Raw genomic sequence first — 22,200 nt, forward strand, 5'->3', positions numbered from 1 at the left:
ATATCTCCCAGGAGATAAACCTACAATGAAATTTCACTGCAATGATTTGCAGCATCATTGTGGCACCATCGGTTACTATGACGTCACAACCAAATGACATCACTAATCTATCTGTTACTGAAGCTGGTACTACATCTTACACAAGAATTATGTTGCATGGAAAATATCATCTCACCCTCTCATCTTCCATGCTCAATTATATCAAGACCCATTGATAAACGGGAAAATATCCCAGAGTCTCGGATATTGGTAACTTTTATCAACTCGTGTTGATGTGTTTGATCTCAGAAGACACTCGGGTGACATTCTCTATGTACATGTTGACCCGTATAATGTTTTTGTTTGTTTGCTTGTTGTTTAACGCCGCACTCAGCAATATTCCAGCTATATGATGGCGGTCTGTAAAATAATCGTGTCTGGACCAGACAATCCAGTGATGACATCATGAGCATCTTCACGGGTCTACCCGTATCATGATCACTTGTGTTCAGGACCCGTGAAGATCCGGGGTAGAATAGGTCATCAGCAACCCATGCTTGCCGTAAAAGGCAACTGTGCTTGTCGTAAGAGGCAACTAACGGGATCGAGTGGTCAGGCTCGCTGACTTGGTTGATGCATGTCATCGTATCCCAATTGCGTGGATCGATGCTCATGATGTCAATCACTGGACAGTCTGGTCCAGACTCCATTATTTACAGACCACAGTCACATATCTGAATATTGTTGAATGCGGCGTTAAACAACAAACAAATAAACACCATCTTGTTTTCAGTTTACCGGCCTGAGCAGGAACTGGCATCAGACGTAGAGCAGACGAAATACGCAAGCTGTGGCTTCTCCTCGCAGTCTATTATGATGTACAACAACTACGTGAGGAAATATCACCATCACTCGAGCTTTTTGTTTGCTTTTTATATATCTATTTTTATACAGAATCTTTATTACACCATGATTCCAACCGCCTCCGTGGTCTTGTGGTAGAGCGTCCGCCCGGAGAGCGGAAGGTTCGGGTTTCGATCCCCGGCCGCGTCATACCAAAATACGTTAAAAGATGGTACTTGTTGTTACCCTGTCTGGCGCTCGGCATTAAGGGCTAAAACAAGGACTGCCCGTTCGGAGTCAGTATACTGTGTCTGAGTGGGGTATTCATGTTAAACTGCGGCATGGTATCTCAGTGTGCTAGCACTATAAATCGGCATTAATCGGACTAGTACAAGCAGCCACACACACACACACACACACACACACACACACACACACACACACACACACACACGTGCATGCACGTCGCTATATAAGTGCAATAATCTTGGACGCGACGTTACAACTCTGTACAAAACCAAGTGGGTGTTGATTCAATGTTCAAAGAAAATTAGGGAGCAATAAGTGAGACCTGCATCACTTCGGGCTTTCCTCCCACATTAAGCTGACACGCCGTGATATAACTGGAATACTGTAAAAAGCGGCGCTAAACTCAACTCACTCACTCACTCACTCACTCACTCACTCACTCACTCAAAGAAAAGAAAATGATACAATTACTTTACGTCAAGAACAATTTCTAGTTCAGATGCAGTGGGGGACTTGATATACTTCAGTAATTTGTAGCGTAATATATATCTTTTTGGAATATGTTAAAATGGCGAGTCACTTAGGACAAAACAAGACAGGTTTATTCGGTACAAGGCCTTTGGCCCAAAATAGAGACATATTTACTATTTGTGCATGCGTATTGACAAACACGTATCCTATTTTCAGAATCTATTTTTTTTTTAATTTCTAGCATTGATAATTTTATAGACATAATACGGGCATAACCAATGTTATAGATGGCTTCCTGGTTTTCTTTTACATCTGTATATATACTCACCGACAAAAGAAACGCGAAAACCATACATACTGGTTAATATATGAAGAATTACTCATATTCAAGAGATATTAGATTGGTTCGATGCACAAACGAACAACATGTGATGTGAAGCGACGCTCATGAACGCATCACATGTGACGTCATAGATCCATGACTCGAGATGCACTATTTGTCTCATGGGGGTTTAGCATGTAAAGTTTGGAAATCACGTGCACCTTATCGCGATAAGAATAAAGACACACTTGACAGACTGTTAGTTTTGTAAATAAATGGTACACATTGAAAACATCTCTTCTTAACATGCATACTTCTCTATATGTTTCTATGGTTCTCGTTTCTTTTGGCGGTGAGTATAATAAATTTAGCGCAACTCCGAATTAAGATAATGCATTAAATTAGTCCGAGTAATTAACACCTTAATAAAATACATGTAAGGATACTTTAGTTATTTGTGTGAAATTTGTGTAGATTCCATAAGTCTTAATTTATTTTTTTCGCGAAAATGTCTTGCCCTTTCAGTTGGATTTCTTAAGGTGGTCTGGAGTTAATACCCATTACAATAAATAAATCTAAACTTAATGGTGACGTTTATCGCTGAGAAAATTGACATTCCTTGGAAAGCGCACTTTGCATTTTTTGTCATTACTTTAACTAAAGGAATATTCCTTATGGATGGAATGGCTTGTTTTTCACTTTATCAGTACAGTAAACTACGGTTATAACGAACTCGAGGGGACCACTAATTCGTAATAACCGTAGTTCGTTATAAGCATACATACAGCATATATACAACAAATGGTTGGGACTAAAAAATAAGTTCGTTATATAGGACAGTTCGTAAGAAACATGTTCGTTATAAACGTAGTTTACTGTAAAAGCACACATGCAGCTGCCTTCGTTGATTAATCATCCCGATATTTCGTGATTCTATTTCAAGTGGCGAAGGCTATATATTCCTACCCCGAATCCCTACGGGTGTAACCATAGCAAACACATAATCACTAATGTTCGTTCCAGCTGATTACCAAGTACGGATGGCCAACCTACACCTACTTGTACCCCGGCGCAGGGCGACCGTCGTTCGACAGTCTGTTCTTGTTCTTCAAGGAAATAAGCATCAACCATAAGTGCTGCGGTATGTGCCCTACTAAAAAGCGTTGATACCCTTACCCTTACCCATTTTGACATTTCCCAGGGTCATGATCAGGTGGACAATTGACTTGCCTTTGCATGTGTTTGTGACGTGTGCGGAATCGAACAATGTTCTTGTTCTTCAAGGAAATAAGCATCAACCACAAGTGCTGCGGTATGTGCCCTACTTAAAAGCGTTGATACCCTAACCCTTACCCATGTTGACATTTCCCAGGGTCAGGTGGACAATTGACTTGCCTTTGCATGTGTTTGTGACGTGTGCGGAATCGAACGATGTATTGGTTGCTGTATTTATTATGATGTTCTAGGGGAGGAAAGCTGCGACAGCACCACCTGTGCTAACGAGGGCTATATGGGGAATGTCGAGGGGACGTGCCAGTGCGTGTGTCCGCCCGGCCTCGATAGCCGCACGAAGTGTACAACTGTCCTCTCCGAAAGATGTAAGTATTTAACTATTTTATGTATACCTGGCTAGGATCGACCAAGCACTGACCAGTGCCTACTCACGATAAGCGCGCATTTCGTTTAATCAAGCGATCCAACTTTTGACAAATGTGGATAAAACTTTGGAGAAGTTTTCTTGTTCCCGCCAGGGGCTGTGGAGTAGCCTAGCGGTTAAAGCGTTCGCTCGTCACGCTGAAGACCCGGGTTCGATTCCCCACATGGGTACAATATGTGAAGCCCATTTCTAGTGTCCCCCGCCGTGATATTGCTGGAGTATTGTCTTCTAGCCGAGTTTAGACCTGTAAACGTATTAAAAATAATACATTGTTTATATTAAATATATGATATTATTCTTTTTTCGACAAGCTGCCAACTGTCACGCTTATGACTCGAGGCTAGTCATAGTCACGTTGTCAGGGTCAAGATCATATATATGAAAATATATAATTTTGATAGAAGCAAGAAACTACATTGATGTGGAACCTAAGTGAGATGGGAGATTGAGACAAGGGCCTGTGGAAAATCTTGACCTGCATCATTTAGGCCTATAACATGCTAGGTGGAAAATAATTGGTTCTGTGACTACCTTCGTCTCTGTAGCCTTGTAGGGGCGGTCGGGTGGCCTAGTGGTTAAAGCGTTCGCTCGTCACGCCGAAGACCCGGGTTCGATTCCCGACATGGGTACAATGTGTGAAGCCCATTTCTGGTGTCCCCCGCTTTGATATTGCTGGAATATTGCAAAAGCGGCGTAAAACCATACTCACTCACTCACTCACTGTAGCATTGTGAGTAAATCAATAGGCTAACGAGGTGCTGATTAACTGCGATGCTTTAAAGAATCTCTTTTTCAAGAACCTGTTCACCAAAAAGAGATATTTTACGTCCGTTTCTTAATGTGCATGGGAAGTATGTTTGAAACATTAAATTGTTGAGGACTGTTTTTTTCAGATTTTCTCTCGGGTGATTTGTAAGATAAAACACTACCCTACTGGGTTTTATGATATTCAAAACCCACAACCTCGGATGGCCTCTCATTTTTGTCCCTCGGCGAGGGTTTAAATCTATACATTTTAGACCATCGGACGTGTTTTATCTTTAACATTTAAAAGAAACGAGAACCATAGAAACATATAGAGAAGTATGCCTGTTAAGAAGAGATGTTTCCAATGTGTACCATTTTGGATAAAGTGATTAGCTCATGACACTGTCAAGCCCAGTTGATACTAGACCAGTTATGAGAGGGCTCTGTTGTTCTAAAGCCACACCCATTTCTTCACCCCCTTACTCTCCCCAGACCCAGTGACAAACTGGCCAAGCGAGGTGTCTTATCTTGCGCCGAAGGAGGGGTGTCCAGACGCCAGCTTCAGTGTGGGGACGCGCATCGCCCAGAGTGAAGGGGATAACGCCTACTCCTCCCCCAACACCCTGGCTGGCCTCCAGTCCCCCAGCGTCCTCCAACTCGACTTCTGCACCAACACCGGCAACACCTACTCCGGGACGTGGACACCGGGGACCTACTGCTTCTTCAATCCTGGACTCAACTGCTCCGACCACGGTATTCTTTGTTTGTTTGGTCGGTTGTTGTTTAACGCCGCACTGTCACGGCGGTCTGTAAACAATCGAGTCTTGGCCAGACAATCAAGTGATTGACATAATGAGCATCGATCCAGGCAACTGGGATACGATGACATGCATCAACCAAGTCAGCGAGCCTGACAACCCGATCCCGTTAGTCGCCTCTTACGACAAGCAAAGTCGACTTTTATGGCAAGCATTGGAAATGTCAGTCGTAGCACATTTGTAAATATTTTGTTTGTTTACTCGAAATGTATTAGGGACGGGGCTGAAAAGAGTGGGGTAGCCTAGTGGTTGAAGCGTTCGCTCGCCACGCCGAAGGCCCGGGTTCCATTCCTCGCTTGAAGTCCCTTTCTAGTGTCCCTTGTCGTGATTTTGCCGGATTAATGCTAAAGGCGGCGTAAGACCCAATTAAATCATTCGCTCAAAGGTTATGATGTCAGTCAATCTGATGACCATGACAACCCGGGGACATCATTAGACAGGACAGACACACGTTTGTGTGGGGATTGTAGAGGTGAACGGTTTAACCCCCACCCCTACCACACCACCACACCCACCCCTAAAGGCGGCGTAAAAGCGTTCGCTCGTCACGCCGAAGACCCGGGTTTGATTCCCAGCATGGGTACAATGTTTGAAGCCCATTTCTAGTGTCCCCCGCCGTGATATTGCTGGAAAATTGTTAAGAGGCGTAAAACCATAATCACTCTCTTATTAAAATCCGTCCAGCGTTTGAATAAACCCTTAATTCGAACTCATGACCTGTATTCGTAACCTGACAGGATTCGACTCGGCCCTCTACCAAGTGAACGAAGCCGCCTCTGGCAATAAGTGTGGGAGCTACGCCAGCTCCTGCGGCCTCCCCGACGGCGACTTCAGCGAAGGCGCAGTCTACCAGTTCTGTTGCCGTGACGACAGGATCCCCGGCGACAGACTGATCCTCCCCAACGATTTCCCCTTCACGTTGATGAAGACGACGAACAACGACTGCATGGAAGTTGCAGGTAGGTTTCAGATGTTGCTGATGGTTCACTTGCATCCACGTGTCAGGCTGTAGATTTTACATGATTGTCGACATCAATCTACGCGTTTTAACTCCGTCAGTAACCACTGCTGCTGCTACTACTACTGATAACCGCCTCTGTGGTCAAGTGGTGAGTGGGAGGTCGGGGATTGGATCCCTTGCATTGTCATACTAAAACAACGTCAAAAGATGGTACTTGTTGTTACCCTGCCTGGGGTAACAAGGGCTGGTCTGCTCGGAGTCAGTCATCTTCTCGAGGCAAGGGAGTTAACTGATTTAAAAGTCCAGTTTCCACCCTTGCCGAACTTGGCTGGAATTCCTGGGCGCTATCGTAGCGCCACCATTGGTTATTACGAGTTATGCCCCTTCTAAGCCTCTCCTATGGACCAATCAGATTCCACCTCTCGTATCACTTACATTTGCTTCAAACAAAATGGCGGCGCCCAGTCAAGATCTGATCGATAATCAAGATCTACATTGTGATAAAACGGGTCTTTCATCGCGAAGTGCATCAAATCACATGAGCACCTTGATAGAAAACATGAAAATATCTGTTGACAACGAGTTGGCGGTGCACATGCTTTACAAATCCTGCAATCGACCGTTAGTCCAGCCAAAATGTAATTCGATAATACCAGCCTAGTTCGGCAAGGGAACTGGACTTTTATAGTGAGTTGACTCTCTTGCTTCGGGAAGATGGGAGTCAGTATAACGTGTCTGAGTAGGTTATCCATGTTATAAACAGCGGAATGGTACCTCAGTGACTTGCAGACCAGTACATGCAGCAGACTAGTTGAGGAGGCCGGACTCGTACAAACAGCAACACACACACACGTGCATGCGCGTCACTACATGAGTGAGACAACAACTTATGTTACCTCTTTTACCACTACAAACACCACCACTACAACTACTACTGCTACTTCTACCACTACTACTGCAACTTATGCCACCTCTTTTACCATCACAACCACTACTACTACTACTACTACTACTACTACTACTGATGCAACTACTGCTACCACTACTACTACAACTTGTGCAATCTCTTTTACCAACACTACAACTACAACTACTGCTACTGCTACTGCTACCACAACTTACTCTACCTCTTTTACCACCACGACCACCACTACTTATACTACCTATACTATACTATTTTACTACTACTACTACCACTGCCACTACCATTACCACTACCACCAACACCACACTACTACTTTAACTACTACTACTACAACTACCACCACCACTACTACTACTACCACTACAACTACTACTGCTACTACCACTACAACAACTACCAACACCACTTACAACAACACTACCACTACCACTACAACAACTACCACCACCACTAACAACAACACTACCACTACTACCAATATCACTACTACTAATACTACTAATACTACAACTACAACTACAACTACAACTACAACTACCACTACTACTACTACTACCACTACCACTACCACTACCACTACCACTACCACCAACACCACACTACTACTTTAACTACTACTACTACAACTACCACCACCACCACTACTACTACTACCACTACAACTACTACTACTACTACAACAACTTCCACCACCACTTACAACCAAACTACTACTACCACTACTACAACAACTACCACCACCACTAAAAACAACACCACCACTACTACCAATACCACTACTACTAATACTACAACTACCACCACCACTACTACTACTACTACAACTACCACCACCACTTACAACCAAACTACTACTACCACTACTACAACAACTACCACCACCACTAACAACAACACCACCACTACTACTTCTACCACTACCACTACCACCACCACCACTACTTCTACCACTACAACTACTACTACTACTACAACTACCACCACCACTAACAACAACACCACCACTACTACTTCTACCACTACCACTACCACCACCACCACTACTTCTACCACTACAACTACTACTACTACTACAACTACCACCACCACTAACAACAACACCACCACTACTACTTCTACCACTACCACTACCACCACCACCACTACTTCTACCACTACAACTACTACTACTACTACAACTACCACCACCACTTACAACCAAACTACTACTACCACTACTACAACAACTACCACCACCACTAACAACAACACCACCACTACTACTTCTACCACTACCACTACCACCACCACCACTACTTCTACCACTACAACTACTACTACTACTACAACTACCACCACCACTAACAACAACACCACCACTACTACTTCTACCACTACCACTACCACCACCACCACTACTTCTACCACTACAACTACTGCTACTACTACAACTACCACCACCACTAACAACAACACTACCACTACTACCACCACCACTACTACTACTACTACTACCACTACTACCACCACTACCACTACCACTACAACTACCACTACTACAACTACCACCACCACTACCACTACCACTACCACTACTACTGCTACCACTACTACCACTACTGCTTCTACTCACTCACACCAGTCATCTACGGGTCATTGACTGCTACTAAACACACTCTCTCAACTCCTGTAGGTATGAACGCCCAGAGCGAGTATTTCATCTTTGACCAAGCAGGACCCTCTACCTTCAACTTCGGTGACATTCAGCCCTCCATCACAGCCTCCTCCGGCGACAAGCTCCAGTTTGACTACTGCAGATACGAGCCAGTCGATTACAGTAAGTGCAGACCAAACTCGGTGTCTACATACACGGTTACTGCAATAACACGGCCAGTACATAATCCACACTTTTCTCCGTGTTTTTTTTTATTAAAACAGATACAAAAGACAGTAATCACTCAATGCAAACGTAATGAACTCGTCCAAATCGAAACCAATCCTACCCGTGAAGATCCGGGGTACAATAGGTCTTCAGCAACCCATGCTTACCGTAAAAGGCGACTATGGTTGTTGTAAGAGGCAACTAACGGGATCGGGTGGCCTGGCTTGTTGACTTGTCATCGTACCCCAAGTACGTGGATTGATGCTCATGATGTCGATCACTGGGTTGTCTGGCCCGGACTCGATTATTTACAGACCGCCGGCATATAGCTGGAATATGCTGAATGCGGCGTTAAACAACCACTAAACAAACGAAACCAATCCTTGATATAGAAGCGGCCTATAAATGGTTCCGTCGTGAGGGAATCTTGAGTGAATCGTGTCAATCTTTAACGATGTGTTCGCAAACGTGGGCGAAACGAATAACAAGATCACGTCACACTATTGTCTACTTAACACGCTACAAAAGGTCATAACTGGGATTTCTTCAGTCGGAATTCGATTTGTCTGTCTTATACATGAGGGCTTGCAGCTGAAAATATATTTTCTGGAACAAATCTTCTTTTCAAAACATCTTCTATCAAAATTCAAATACCGTATCTAAATGATGCTCTATTACAAATAGCCTTATAAAATGTCATTGTGCAGCTGTCTGACGTTGTGTATCCGTTTGCCGGTGTGTCTGTTTGTCAATGTGTATGTTTGTCGGTGTGTCTGTTTGTCGGTGTGTCTGTTAGTCGATGTGTCTGATAGGCGATGTGTCTGTTTGTCAGTGTGTCTGTTTGTCAATGTGTCTGTTTGTCAATGTGTCTGTATGTCGATGTGTCTGTTAGTCGACATGTGTGTTAGTCGATGTGTCTGTTAGGCGATGTGTCTGTTTGTCAGTGTGTCTGTTTGTCGATGTGTCTGTTTGTCAATGTGTCTGTATGTCGATGTGTCTGTTAGTCGATATGTGTTAGTCGATGTGTCTGTTAGTCGATGAGTCTGTTTGTCGATATGTGTGTTAGTCGATGTGTCTGTCTGTTTGTCGTTGTGTCTGTTTGTCGGTGTGTCTGTTAGTCGATGTGTCTGTATGTCGATGTGTCTGTTAGTCGATGTGTCTGTTAGTCGATGAGTCTGTTTGTCGATATGTGTGTTAGTCGATGAGTCTGTCTGTTTGTCGGTGTGTCTGTTTGTCGGTGTGTTTATTTGTCGGTGTGTGTGTCGATGTGTCTGTTTGTGGGTGTGCCTGTGAGTCGGTGTGTTTGTTTGCCGATGTGTCTGTTTGTCGATGTGTCTGTTTGTCGGTGTGGCTGTGGGTCTGTCTGTCTGTCTGTCTACTTCCAACGAACATCACGTCTTTCAGACTGTGGAGGCTTGTTCGATCTGAGTGATAGCAATACAGAGCAGTACTTCTCCTCCCCCGGTTACCCAAACCCGTACGGCTCCAACACCGAGTGCAACTGGGTGTTTAAGGTAAGGTAGCAAATTCTTTAAATTAATTTTTCGTTTTACGGATTCGACAAAACCCACAATCCTAAAAAAAATTTAAAATATTTCAATTCAGACTTATTTGCCTAAACTTGGCCTTCTGACATTCCTTAAAAAAACACGATGCCTTGATATCATACTGTTCTGATTAGATATATGTACATTGTGTTTAGCAAGTTAGTTTCATACTTTGACTAAAGATTGTCGCGATGAAAAGCCGTAAAGAAAACTTGTTGATTGAAAAATTTATCTACAGTAAACTACGGTTATAACGAACTCGCTTATAACAAACTGACGGATATAACGAACTACTTTTTTGGTCCCGATAATTAGCTGTATTATGCTGTATATATGCTTATAACGAACTACGGTTATAACGAACTAAAATTAGTGGTCCCTTTGAGTTCGTTATAACCGTACTTTACTGTATTCTAATTTTTATTTCACAAATGAAATTTGAACATTAAAACGAATTGATAATATTACTTTTATGTGTTTTTACCTGTTTTCATTTGTAGTTTATGATGGATAATATTATTCATATTTTCATATTTTATCGCGAGCCGACCTATCATTACAAAGAAAATAATTGTGAGAGCGCGGTTTACTTCACTTAACGTCACAAACCATGTACCACTAAAATCAAAAAGTGCGTAAAGATTCCGATTTAAAAGTTAGACAAAAAATACCATGTTCAACTGTGTAGACTTTGAATGAATAATTTACTGCATAGCTGATAAATTGATGTTTACTTATAAATTATTGTTATTATTATTATTATTATTATTATTATTATTATTATTATTATTATTATTATTATTATTATTAAATTATGTTTTTTTCTTTGGTGTAAGCAATTGCTTTTCAGCTACAATGGTAGCTTCGTCCCTGGAATGGAATTCCGAAGAACAAATACACTGTTGCGGCAGTAAATTAATTAAAGATGACCGTCTCTTCCCGCAGGCTCCCGAGGGTTCCAGGGTGCTCCTTGAATGTAGCGACATCGCCATCGGATGCGATGCGTCGTTTACGGTCAGCAAGAACATGTTTGGTGAAGGCGGTGTGATGTAAGATTTGTTTACCCATGGTTGATGATAAGCGAGTGACAAATTCAATACCAACATACATGGAATATTACTATCAAGCCTAAGAAATCCGAGGTTTGAAACCGCGAGCAGTGTATCGTGGACCAAGGGAAGTAACTCTGGCTGCAACTCCTTCTATCTCGACGCTCCTACCTTTTGACGCCTCGATAACTCGAACTCAATTATCTCGATACCTCGTTTGAGTCGATGTAGTTTCATGGCCTGGCAATAGCCTCCACTCTGCTTGTCTCGAATTACGGATATAGCATGGTCCCCATAACTTCGAGTAAACGAGATTTGAGTATGGCTGTAGTGGTCACTAGCGGATTGTACGGAGCTTCACCAGCTCTCAGGGTGTGTACGTCACGTGACCACAGGTCACCTACACCCTGCTACTGACACATGTAACGAATTTATCGACCCATGAAGTTCCGGGTAGAGAATAGCAACCCCTGCTTGCCGTTAGAGGTGACTATGCTTGTCGTAAGAGGCGAGCCGAGTGATGGTGTGCGTTGAACATTTGTTTTCCCCGGAATCCCCAATTGGTCAAATTTTGTGAGAAATTGTTCCAATAATATTTAAAAAGGGGTGAATCAGTGTGGATTTCATACACCTGGATTATTGCATAGTGCGGCGTTAAACTACAAACAATCTATCATATTTTCGGACACATATGTTTCATGCATATTATGCCCATTATACGTTATGACGAGTAATGATAAAATTAAATGTTTTTTCTCAGACCTGTTTACTCGAACGGAGACAGATTGTCCCCCATACTGTCTATTGCCAACAAACTGAGGGTGACGTTCAGCACAGGGATTCAGGCGTGTGCCTTTTCTGGTTTCGAGTGTACAGCCACGCTCGCCGCATGTAAGTGATTCATGGAGCAATCAGTCATTTTATTCAAGAAACAAACGACGAGTGGGAGTTGTTTATCGTACAATAAAACACTGCAGGGTGAAGAAGACATGAGGGGCGCCGCCCCTAGTGGTTTGTTCTCCCTGCAGTGTTTGATGTACGCTGGGCCCCGTCTCTAGTATCACAATATTGGCGCAAGTTGACGACGCGCATAGGGAGCCGGAAACCAGCTTATGTTTTATTTGTACGGTAAACAACGACCACGAGTCGTATATTTTCGTATATGAGATATCAACATTATGTACAGCCCCTTCAAGGATGATAAAATGTACAAATTTCAAAAATATCTACACGTATTTTATAAGAATGACTCCCTCAAAAGAATCCGATGGCAATGTCGGACAAGTCCATTTTATGCCCAAGTGGGTATTTCCCGCATATTCTCATAATCCTTAGGTCGATGACCTGTAGCTTTTCTCCCAATACCGCGAGGAACAACTCACCCCACCCCCCCACCCCATCACCCCCACCTAAAAATAGCGTCGTCCAATATACGACGTCATCAAGCTGCAAGCGCATCTTTCCAGAAATGGCGTCATCATAGAACAATATTTTATCGTAAAATAAACTACACTTCGTTCTTCATTGTTCTTTGCGACTTATCATGTAGCTATCGTATACGTGTGGTGACGTCACGCCGGTGTGTACGTGTGGTGACGTCACGCCGGTGTGTACGTGTGGTGACGTCACAGCCCTATGTACATGTCATGATGGCCCGTGCATGTAGTGACACAAGATCTGTCCCGGGGAATAACTGCGACGTCAGCCGAATGGTGGGGGCCTTACCTTGTCCACCATTTTGTATTGACTGATACCACGTCCATTTTAGTAAATACCATTCTGACATTCAATTCTGACATTTCAGCAACAAAGTTGCCACATTCATTGGCGAATAGAGGAGAAGAATATTGCGGGCAGGTGAACTACGCCGTGAGCGAGGAGGGCTTCGCGCAGTGCAGGCCCTGGTCGGAGGTGTTTGAAGCCGATCCATCCCTTTTTGCACCATTGTGAGTAGGAGTGAGTGAGTGAGTTGGGTTTAACGCCGCTTTTAACAGTATTCCAGTCATATCGCGGCGTGTCAGCTTAATGTGGGAGGAAAGCCCGAAGTGATGCGTCTCAGACGTTTACCACTTCGGTGAAACCCACGAGCACGGGTATGGTGCTGACAAACCTAGAAACATATATGGGGCGAACCGGGATTCGAACCCACAATGATAGGTTTCTGGCGTGCCCAAGGGACGCAACTCTTTGTGAGTAGGAGTGACGATTTACGGCAGAATCAAAACAAATGCGGGTTTCTTGGAATATACCCACTCTGATCTGGATCCATCGACATATTCATTCTCCGTTTTTATCAAGCTGAACCATGTGTATAAACATGTCTGTATTTATGGCACAAGTGTAAATGCTGAATTGTTTGATAGACATTACTTAGTTGACGGATGACAAAGTAGACATAATTAATGGATAACAACTTCTTCAATACTGTAAAAAGCGGCGTTTCGGTAAAGATCCTTATACCGTTGTCAAGCAAGACTGAATGATGGAGGTGGGAGGAGGTGGGGATGTTGGAAGTAGTGTGATAGTGCTTTAGTAGTTAACAGCACTACTGTGATAGAGTGATGCGTACCTTAACCTTTGTCTTGATGCATTTCTCCTTCCATCCTTCCATCCTTCCACACATGATAAAGCCTACACGTTCGCCATCTCTCTCTCTCTCTCTCTCTCTCTCTCTCTCTCTCTCTCTCTCTCTCTCTCTCTCTCTCTCTCTCTTTAATACTGTAAAAAGCGGCGTTTCGGTATACATCCTTATACCGTTGTCAAGCAAGACTGAATGATGGACATAGTACAGAATATATATACAGCACTTAACAGTAACAACAATTGCATACATGAGTAAGCAATGACAACAGAAGGTCTGGATAATACTGTCACAATATGATGGACAGAGAACACATAGGTGGAAGCCAATGGGACATGAAGCCAATTAAACAGGATAAGTGATTATTGCTTGATGAGTTCATAGTAGGCGGATGAGATGAAATGTCCTTGATCTCTGTTGATTGATGGCTTGTGGCGGCGAATGTGGACTGCTTCTGTTAGTTTTCTTTTAGTGAAATCATGGAGGTTGTTGGAGAGGATTTTGCGGTTGTCCCAGTTATGGGAGGAGGTGGGGGTGTTGTTAACTGTGATGACAACTGTGATAGAGTGATGCGTACCATAACCATGTCTTGATGCATTTCTTCTTCCATCCTTCCACACATGATAAAGCCTACACGTTCGTCATCTCTCTCTCTCTCTCTCTCTCTCTCTCTCTCTCTCTCTCTCTCTCTCTCTCTCTCTCTCTCACCTTTCTCTCTCTCTCTCACACACACACACATAATGGTCTAGTGGTACAGCGTCCGCCCGGAGAGCGAAAGGTTCTGAGTTCGATCCCTCAGTCGATCAATCGGCCTCAGTCAGGACAAGTACAAGCACACACACACAAACAGACACACGCACACGCACACGCACACGCACACGCACACAATTACGTAATGTGGATATCTACTAACTAAAATAAAATGTGTTCTGTCTTACACAGTGCGTCAACACAGAACCACGTCTGTGGCTTTGAATCGAACTACTGCCGAAATGTGCGGGGACTCAAACTCATGCCCTACTGTGCCACCTCTGTACACTTGGGAAACGTGACCTTCACCTACTGTGACGTTGGGCAATTCAGTGAGTATTACGAAGAGTGAGTGAGTGAGTATGGTTTTACGCCGCTTTTAGCAATATTCCAGCAATATCACGGCGGAGGACACCAGAAATAGGCTACACACATTGTACCCATGTCGGGAATCGAACCCTAGTCTTCGGCGAGACGGTATTACGAAGAAAACTACCGTTGTGGGGCGTTGTGTGTGTAGGTGAGATGCTGGGTGTTACGGGGCGTCGTGTGAGTGAAATGCTGGGTGTTACAGGGCGTTGTGTGAGTGAAATGCTGTGTGTTACGAGGCGTGGTTTGAGTGAGAAGGTGAGAATCAGATGCTTGGTTTAACGGGGCTTTGTGTCAGTTAAATGCTGGGTGTATAAGGGCGTCGTGTGAGTGAAATGCTGGGTGTATAGGGGCGTTGTGTGAGTGAGATGCTGGGTGTTACAGGGCGTCGTGTGAGTGAAATGCTGGGTGTATAGGGGCGTCGTGTGAGTGAAATGCTGGGTGTATAGGGGCGTTGTGTGAGTGAAATGCTGTGTGTTACGAGGCGTGGTTTGAGTGAGAAGGTGAGAATCAGATGCTTGGTTTAACGGGGCTTTGTGTCAGTTAAATGCTGGGTGTATAGGGGCATCGTGTGAGTGAAATTCTGGGTGTATAGGGGCGTTGTGTGAGTGGGTTTTCTGTAGAAGGTGAAGACGCATCAGTTGCCATCAGTCTACAAAACATGACTTATTTACATGTCACTTATCAGTCAGGAGAGGGGGGAGATAATCAGAGGATTGTGTCCCGGTTTAAGCTTTTTAAATTGAGAGCTTTTATCACCGTTTTTCTCTGTTTTTCTCAACAGTCCAACCCTTCGACGTCCTCGAGGATTGCTCCAGCTCCCTCTCCCTCGACCCCACGTGTAGCGACCCCGAAACGAGGAGAGTTTGCTTCAAGGAGTGCAAAGACGCGGGCTTGATCACCGACTACCCTGCTGCGGAAACTCCCGGTAGGGACAAGGGGCGATAACTCTCAACTTAAACTGACTCGTGTAGTTCCGCGGAAAGGTTGTTGCGAAAGCCATAAAAGTGTGGCATTCATCACTAATCGCATCTTTCGGAATCCTATAGATATCTCTGTATTTTAAAAAGCAGAACTGTGTCATTTTTTCATGACACCCCTCCCCTACGCCACCCCCCACAGTTGTAATTCATTTTGCAACAACCACCTACCCCCTACCCCCAACCGCTTTTACTGTGTACCCGCGAAGATCCGGGTTGAAATTGGTCTTCAGCAACCCACGCTTGTCGTGAGAAGCGAGCCATCGTATTGCGTGGATCGATGCTCATGAAATCAATCACTGGATTGTCTGGTCCAGACTGAATTATTTACAGACCGCCGCCATATAGCTGGAATATTGCTGAGTGCGGCGTTAAACAACAAATAAACGAACAAACTAGTTCCCTGTGTCATTTTTTCTTGCCCATCCTCCCCTCCTCTTAATAAATTACTATTAATATGAATCTATTTTGTTTCTTGTTGTGTTTTTATTCAAGTGTATTTTATGCTGAGATAACCCGATCTTTTTGTAATAGAGGAATTCAGTTAATGTAAACACATTAGGCTTAGCTCTGACATCTCGATCAGGTGCAACAGAAGCTGTAGATTCAAGGTCTAACCTGCGTATATTTCTCATTACCAGCTCAAGACGTCTCCTGCGGTGAGCCCACGTTGCCAGAGGGAACGACCAACCTCGACGTCAACGCCAACGGCTACAAAGCTGGAGACAGCATCTCCGTCAAATGCAACTCCGGTGACAACACACGGGAGTTTGTGTGCCTGTCAAATGGTCAATGGTCAACCCAGGATAACTTCTGTGCAGGTATGTATGGTCATTGTACCGCCTTTGTCCGTTATACCGCCTTAATTGCTCGATGTCACAGATCAGATAAAAAGCATTTAAAAAACTGAAGTACCCGAAACTGTAGTTTGAACATGGCTACTTAGGTTAGGTTTAACAGTATTACAGTTATATCACGTCGTGTCAGCTTAATGTGGAGGAAAGACCGATGTGATGCAGGTCTTAAGCTTTTACTACTTGATAAAACCCACGAGCACGGATATGGGGTCTTCAAACCTTGAAGCATAATAGTGGAAAACTGGGATTCGAACCCACAATCATAGGTTTCTGACATGCACAGCAAATTGTGGCGCCTAAGACCACTGGACCACCCGTGCCTCAAACAGGGTATGTTAATATCGAATGATATACATACATGTATATCTATAATTCGCAAGCCACTGATCTCGTGATTGAATCAATTTTTCGTAATATCATGCGGAGAATTCTGGGCGGTAGAGAGGCGTAGTGAACGAGTGAGTATCGTTTTACGCCGCTTTTAGCAATATTCCAGCAATATGACGGCGGGGGGCACCAGAACCGGGCTTCACACATTGTACACATGTAGGGAATCGAACCCGGGTCTTCGGAGTGACGAGCGAACGCTTTAACCACTAGGCTACCCGACCGCCCCAGAGAGGCGTTGTAGTTAAAGTGTTTGCTCGTCACGCCGAAACCCCGGGTTTGATTCCCTACATGGTATATGTGTGAAGCCCATTCTGCTGCGGCCGTGATATTACTTTAATATGTATGAACTGTGGCGTAAAAATAGCATGCCAGTTGATAACAAGCTACGAACCCATTACACTGAGAACTGTCGAGATTTACCGCCTTAAAGAGTACCGTTACCTCATTAACACATGGGGCACGGGTGGCCCAGTCGTCTAAGGCGCCGCGATTCGCTGTGCAGAGTTGCGTCCCTTGGGCACGCCAGAAACCTATGATTGTGGGTTCGAATCCCGGTTTGCCCGGATTATGTTTCTAGGTTTGTCAGCACCATACCCGTGCTCGTGGGTTTCACCGAAGTGGTAAACGTCTGAGACCTGCATCACTTCGGGCTTTCCTCCCATATTAAGCTGACACGCCGTGATATAACTGGAACAATGTTAAAAGTGACGTTAAACCCAACTCACTCACTCACTCATTAACACAGTATGTTCTGTTTTTCAAAGGGTGCCCAGCGGGCTTCATAGAGCGAAGTGGAAACTGCTACAAATTCCCCGCAGGAACGTTTAAAGGTGTCGATGCAAGGGCGGAATGTGCTAAAGCCGAAAACGGAAACAGCGTTCTTGTATACCCAGAGAGCCAGACCGAACTCGAAGACATCATTGTTGACTTGAGAGATAATGTTCTGGGGTAAGTCCATCATCCAACAACTTGATCGATGATCACTTTATATGCGTTATTCACTTTGTGTCTGATGAACGTTGAATTCGTTGTTCGGTACATCAGTTGATCGCTCAGATATACGTTGATCACTTATTGTCTGATGATCAATATCCGTTTGTCACTCAGATATTCTTTGGTCACTCAGATGTCAGTTTCTCACTAAGATATCCGTTTGTTACTTAGATATCCGTTTGTCACTTAGATATATGTTGGTCACTCAGACATCCGCTGGTCACTTAGATATCCGTCTGTCACTCAGATATCGATTTGTCACTTAGATGTCAGTTGGTAAGTTAGATATCCGTTGTCGCTTCGATATCCGTTTGTCACTTAGATATCAATTGGTCACTTAGATGTCAGTTGTTAACCGAGATATCCGTTGGTCACTTAGAAATCCGTTTGTCACTCAGATATCCGTTGGTCACTTAGATAACCGTTGGTCACTTAGATATCCGTTGGTCACTTAGATATCGTCTGGTCAATTAGATATCCGTTAATCACTTAGATATCGATTGGTCACTTAGATAACCGTTGGTCACTTAGATGTCAGTTGTTAACTTAGATATCCGTTTGTCATGTAGATATCTGTTGATCACTTAGATATCCATTGGTCACTTAGATGTCAGTTGTTAACTTAGATATCCGTTTGTCATGTAGATATCTGTTGATCACTTAGATATCCGTTTGTCACTTAGATATCGTTGGTCACTTAGATATCCGTTTGTCACTCAGATATGGGTCACGTAGATATCCGTTGCTCACTTAGATATCCGTTAATCACTTAGATATCGGTTGGTCACTTGGATAACCGTTGGTCACTTAGATGTCAGTTGTTAACTTAGATATCCGTCAATCACTTAGATATCGGCTGGTAACTCAGATATCCGTTGGTCACTTAGATGTCAGTTGTTAACTTAGATATCCGTAAATCACTTAGATATCGGCTGGTCACTCAGATATCCGTTTGTCACTTAGATGTCAGTTGTTAACTTAGATATTCTTTGGTCGCTTAGATATCCGTTTGTCACTTAGATATCCGTTGGTCACTTAGATGTCAGTTGTTAACTTAGATATCCGTTGGTCGCTTAGATATCCCTTTGTCACTTAGATATCCCTTTGTCAATTAGATATCTGTTTGTCAATTAGATATATGTTTGTCATTTAGATATCCGTTTGTCACTTAGATATCCGTTTGTCATTTAGATATCGGTTGGTCACTTATATATCTGTTGGTCACTTAAATATCCGTTTGTCAGTTATATATCCGTTGGTCACTTAGATACCTGTTGGTCACTTAGATACCTGTTGGTCACTTTGATATCCGTTTGTCACTAACATATCCGTTGGCGACTTGGACTCAGGAAATATGTCATTCTACAACTATACCACCTGTTCTATGAAACCATACCTAACGTTCTGCTTTATTGTTCTATTTTACCAAAGCTCTATGATGGCAGCTTATTTGATTCCGAACCCAAAACAGTTTCAAACGATAAGCAAATTGTGCTGCTTTGAGTTCAACATTTCAATAAATATTGTATTTTAAATATTTTACTTATTTTCGTGTTTAGTAGCTCTAGCTTTAACACAGTTTTGTACAGTGAGTGAGTGAGTGAGTGAGGTTTAACGCCGCTTTTAACAGTATTCCAGTTATATCACGGCGTGTCAGCTTAATTTTGGAGGAAAGCCCAAAGTGATGCAGGTCTCAGACGTTTACCACTTCGGTGAAACCCACGAGCACGGGTATGGTGCTGACAAACCTAGAAACATAATCGGGGCGAACCTGGATTCGAACCCACAATCATAGGTTTCTGGCGTGCCCAAGGGACGCAACTCTGCACAGCGAATCGCGGCGCCTAAGACGACTGGGCCACCCGTGCCCCCTCAGTTTTATACAGCTAGAATGACTTTGAGTGTATTGAGGAGATATCCCCCTCCCTTTAATACCCAACGACCTGCTTCGGGAACCGGATTAGAATGTGTCCCAGACAACGAGCCAATCCGTGTGGTCGCCTTTTTACGACATGCGTAGTTTTATAATGTTCCCGGTGACCAATTCTAATCCAAAATTCCCATTCTATTTCTTTCTTTTTTTAAAGTGAAAATTGTGTGGTAATTAACATTTAATTAAACAAATCACTGAATCTATTTTCTTTACAGGCTTAGTACAGCTAAACTTTGGTTTGGGATTACCCCGAGTGGAAGTGGATGGATTTCGGATTACGATAACTCTCCTGTTACTGGCAGCTACCTGTGGAAAAATGGTGCAGGTACGACCACGCACAGACTAATATTAATATACAACAAAAATGAAATTAAAGAATAGCCGATCGTTTCAAACGACTTTACTTAATTTCTATCATATCCATTTGAAAAGATGTTCAAGATGTTCTTTAACCTAAGATCATAGGTTTCTGGCGTGCCCAAGGGACACAACTCTCCAAGGCGAATTGCGGCGCCTTTTCGCCCTATGAACACCGTTTTACATGCACCGGTTTGTCGTATGACGTCACCTCACCCTCGAAGGTGAAACAATGAAACAGTACTTGCCGATGTAGCCTGGTTCCCTGGGTATGCTGCGCTGGCGCAGTGTAGCGCCAGCGCAGCATACCCAGTGAACCAGGCTGTGGCCGATGCACCTCAAAATGAATGACTTACTCTGACATTTCCCTTTCCACGTGTGTTTAGTGAACGGGATTAAGGGAAGCGCAAGTACCAATATGGCCTGGTTGCTACCTGGTAACCACAAGTTCGCAAACAAACTAGCCAAGACGAGCAACAATAAACACTCCGGATATGCCTTGTGCAAGCTGCCACTTACAGGTAAGGCCGTTTCCACGAATTAATAATAATAATAAGAAGAAGAAACTTGCATATTAGGTAACTCGACCAACCAATCAGGTATTTGCGACCTCCAATATTCCTCTCCGATGTAGGTATAATTGTTAACACTTTGTTGACCTTTGTTGGAAAGTGAACACAGCCCGGAAAAATAAAAAATATCCTTATTCGTTGTTAATTTGGATATAGAAATTAGTTGCCAGTTTCAGTAGGAAGAAATGTTTTTTTTCAATTTAATAAAACGAGTCCCTAATCCTGATGATGACGATGACGATGATGATGATGATGATGATGATGATGTGCTGAATCAACTCAGCTCTACATTACAACTTTATTCCTGCCCTGGTCACTGGATCTTTGGTCTCATTTCCCTGGGGAGTATACAAGCCAAGCTGCCTGATGAGGCGCTATAAGCTTAACATTACCATTTCATCCTACCGGGTACCCATTCACTACGTGTCGAACAGAGGCATATTTCGAACAAATAAAGTCGATTGCCAAAAGAGACACTTGTAACATTTGTTTCAGGGCGGGGCTAGACCGAAGCTCCAGGTAATCTCAGGATTCAAGCTTATCGAACACGGTCACCAATCCACCTGCTCTCCGCAACTAAAGTTTCTTAATTGCGCTTTATTTGTGACTTTTGTGCCATGCCCAATCTATAACTGATCCGAGTATGATGTCTTGATCTAGGCGGTTCCTCATCTTGTAATGACAAAAAGGCCGACTGTGGGACAATTCTCAGCGGTAATCCCCAACTGCGGTACAGTGCAAGCTTTGCCAAGGAATTCTGTGAATACACATCGGGGAACTGTGAACCAGGTAGGTGACGTCATGGTAACTACGATATGTTACCCTTGTTACAAAGTTGTGATGGGTAATGCTGGATGAGAGCCCGAAGTAACGTTTACAACTTTGGTGAAACCATCGCCAAGGGTGATAATCAGGATGAATCTTCGAAACCAGTATGGGATGAGGATGTAACTCTTTGTTTGTTTGTTTGTTTGTTTGTTTGTTTGTTT

At 43.5% G+C, this 22,200-nt stretch overlaps 1 protein-coding gene across 2 annotated transcripts in view; it reads left to right on the forward strand.

The window, feature by feature from the left end:
* The window catches only part of LOC124145462, a 48,462-nt gene that overhangs the window by 21,503 nt on the left and 4,759 nt on the right, over positions 1-22,200 (forward strand). The window contains exons 8-25 of one of the 2 annotated variants that reach the window (XM_048386367.1): positions 773-870; positions 2,888-2,977; positions 3,149-3,176; positions 3,331-3,462; positions 4,761-5,021; positions 5,824-6,045; positions 8,645-8,788; positions 10,238-10,347; positions 11,326-11,429; positions 12,190-12,320; positions 13,234-13,375; positions 14,953-15,092; positions 15,914-16,057; positions 16,751-16,930; positions 18,121-18,304; positions 20,498-20,607; positions 21,026-21,160; positions 21,872-22,000. In XM_048386367.1, the coding sequence (XP_048242324.1) occupies positions 773-870; positions 2,888-2,977; positions 3,149-3,176; positions 3,331-3,462; positions 4,761-5,021; positions 5,824-6,045; positions 8,645-8,788; positions 10,238-10,347; positions 11,326-11,429; positions 12,190-12,320; positions 13,234-13,375; positions 14,953-15,092; positions 15,914-16,057; positions 16,751-16,930; positions 18,121-18,304; positions 20,498-20,607; positions 21,026-21,160; positions 21,872-22,000 (2,484 nt within the window). Of the gene's footprint in view, positions 1-772; positions 871-2,887; positions 3,006-3,148; positions 3,177-3,330; positions 3,463-4,760; positions 5,022-5,823; positions 6,046-8,644; positions 8,789-10,237; positions 10,348-11,325; positions 11,430-12,189; positions 12,321-13,233; positions 13,376-14,952; positions 15,093-15,913; positions 16,058-16,750; positions 16,931-18,120; positions 18,305-20,497; positions 20,608-21,025; positions 21,161-21,871; positions 22,001-22,200 lie in introns of both variants that reach the window. The other variant, XM_048386361.1, reaches the window with a different exon arrangement.

Source organism: Haliotis rufescens, unplaced genomic scaffold (genome assembly GCF_023055435.1).
Source record: "Haliotis rufescens isolate VD_foot unplaced genomic scaffold, xgHalRufe1.0.p SCAF_10, whole genome shotgun sequence".
Classification (NCBI taxonomy): Eukaryota; Metazoa; Mollusca; class Gastropoda; order Lepetellida; family Haliotidae; genus Haliotis; species Haliotis rufescens.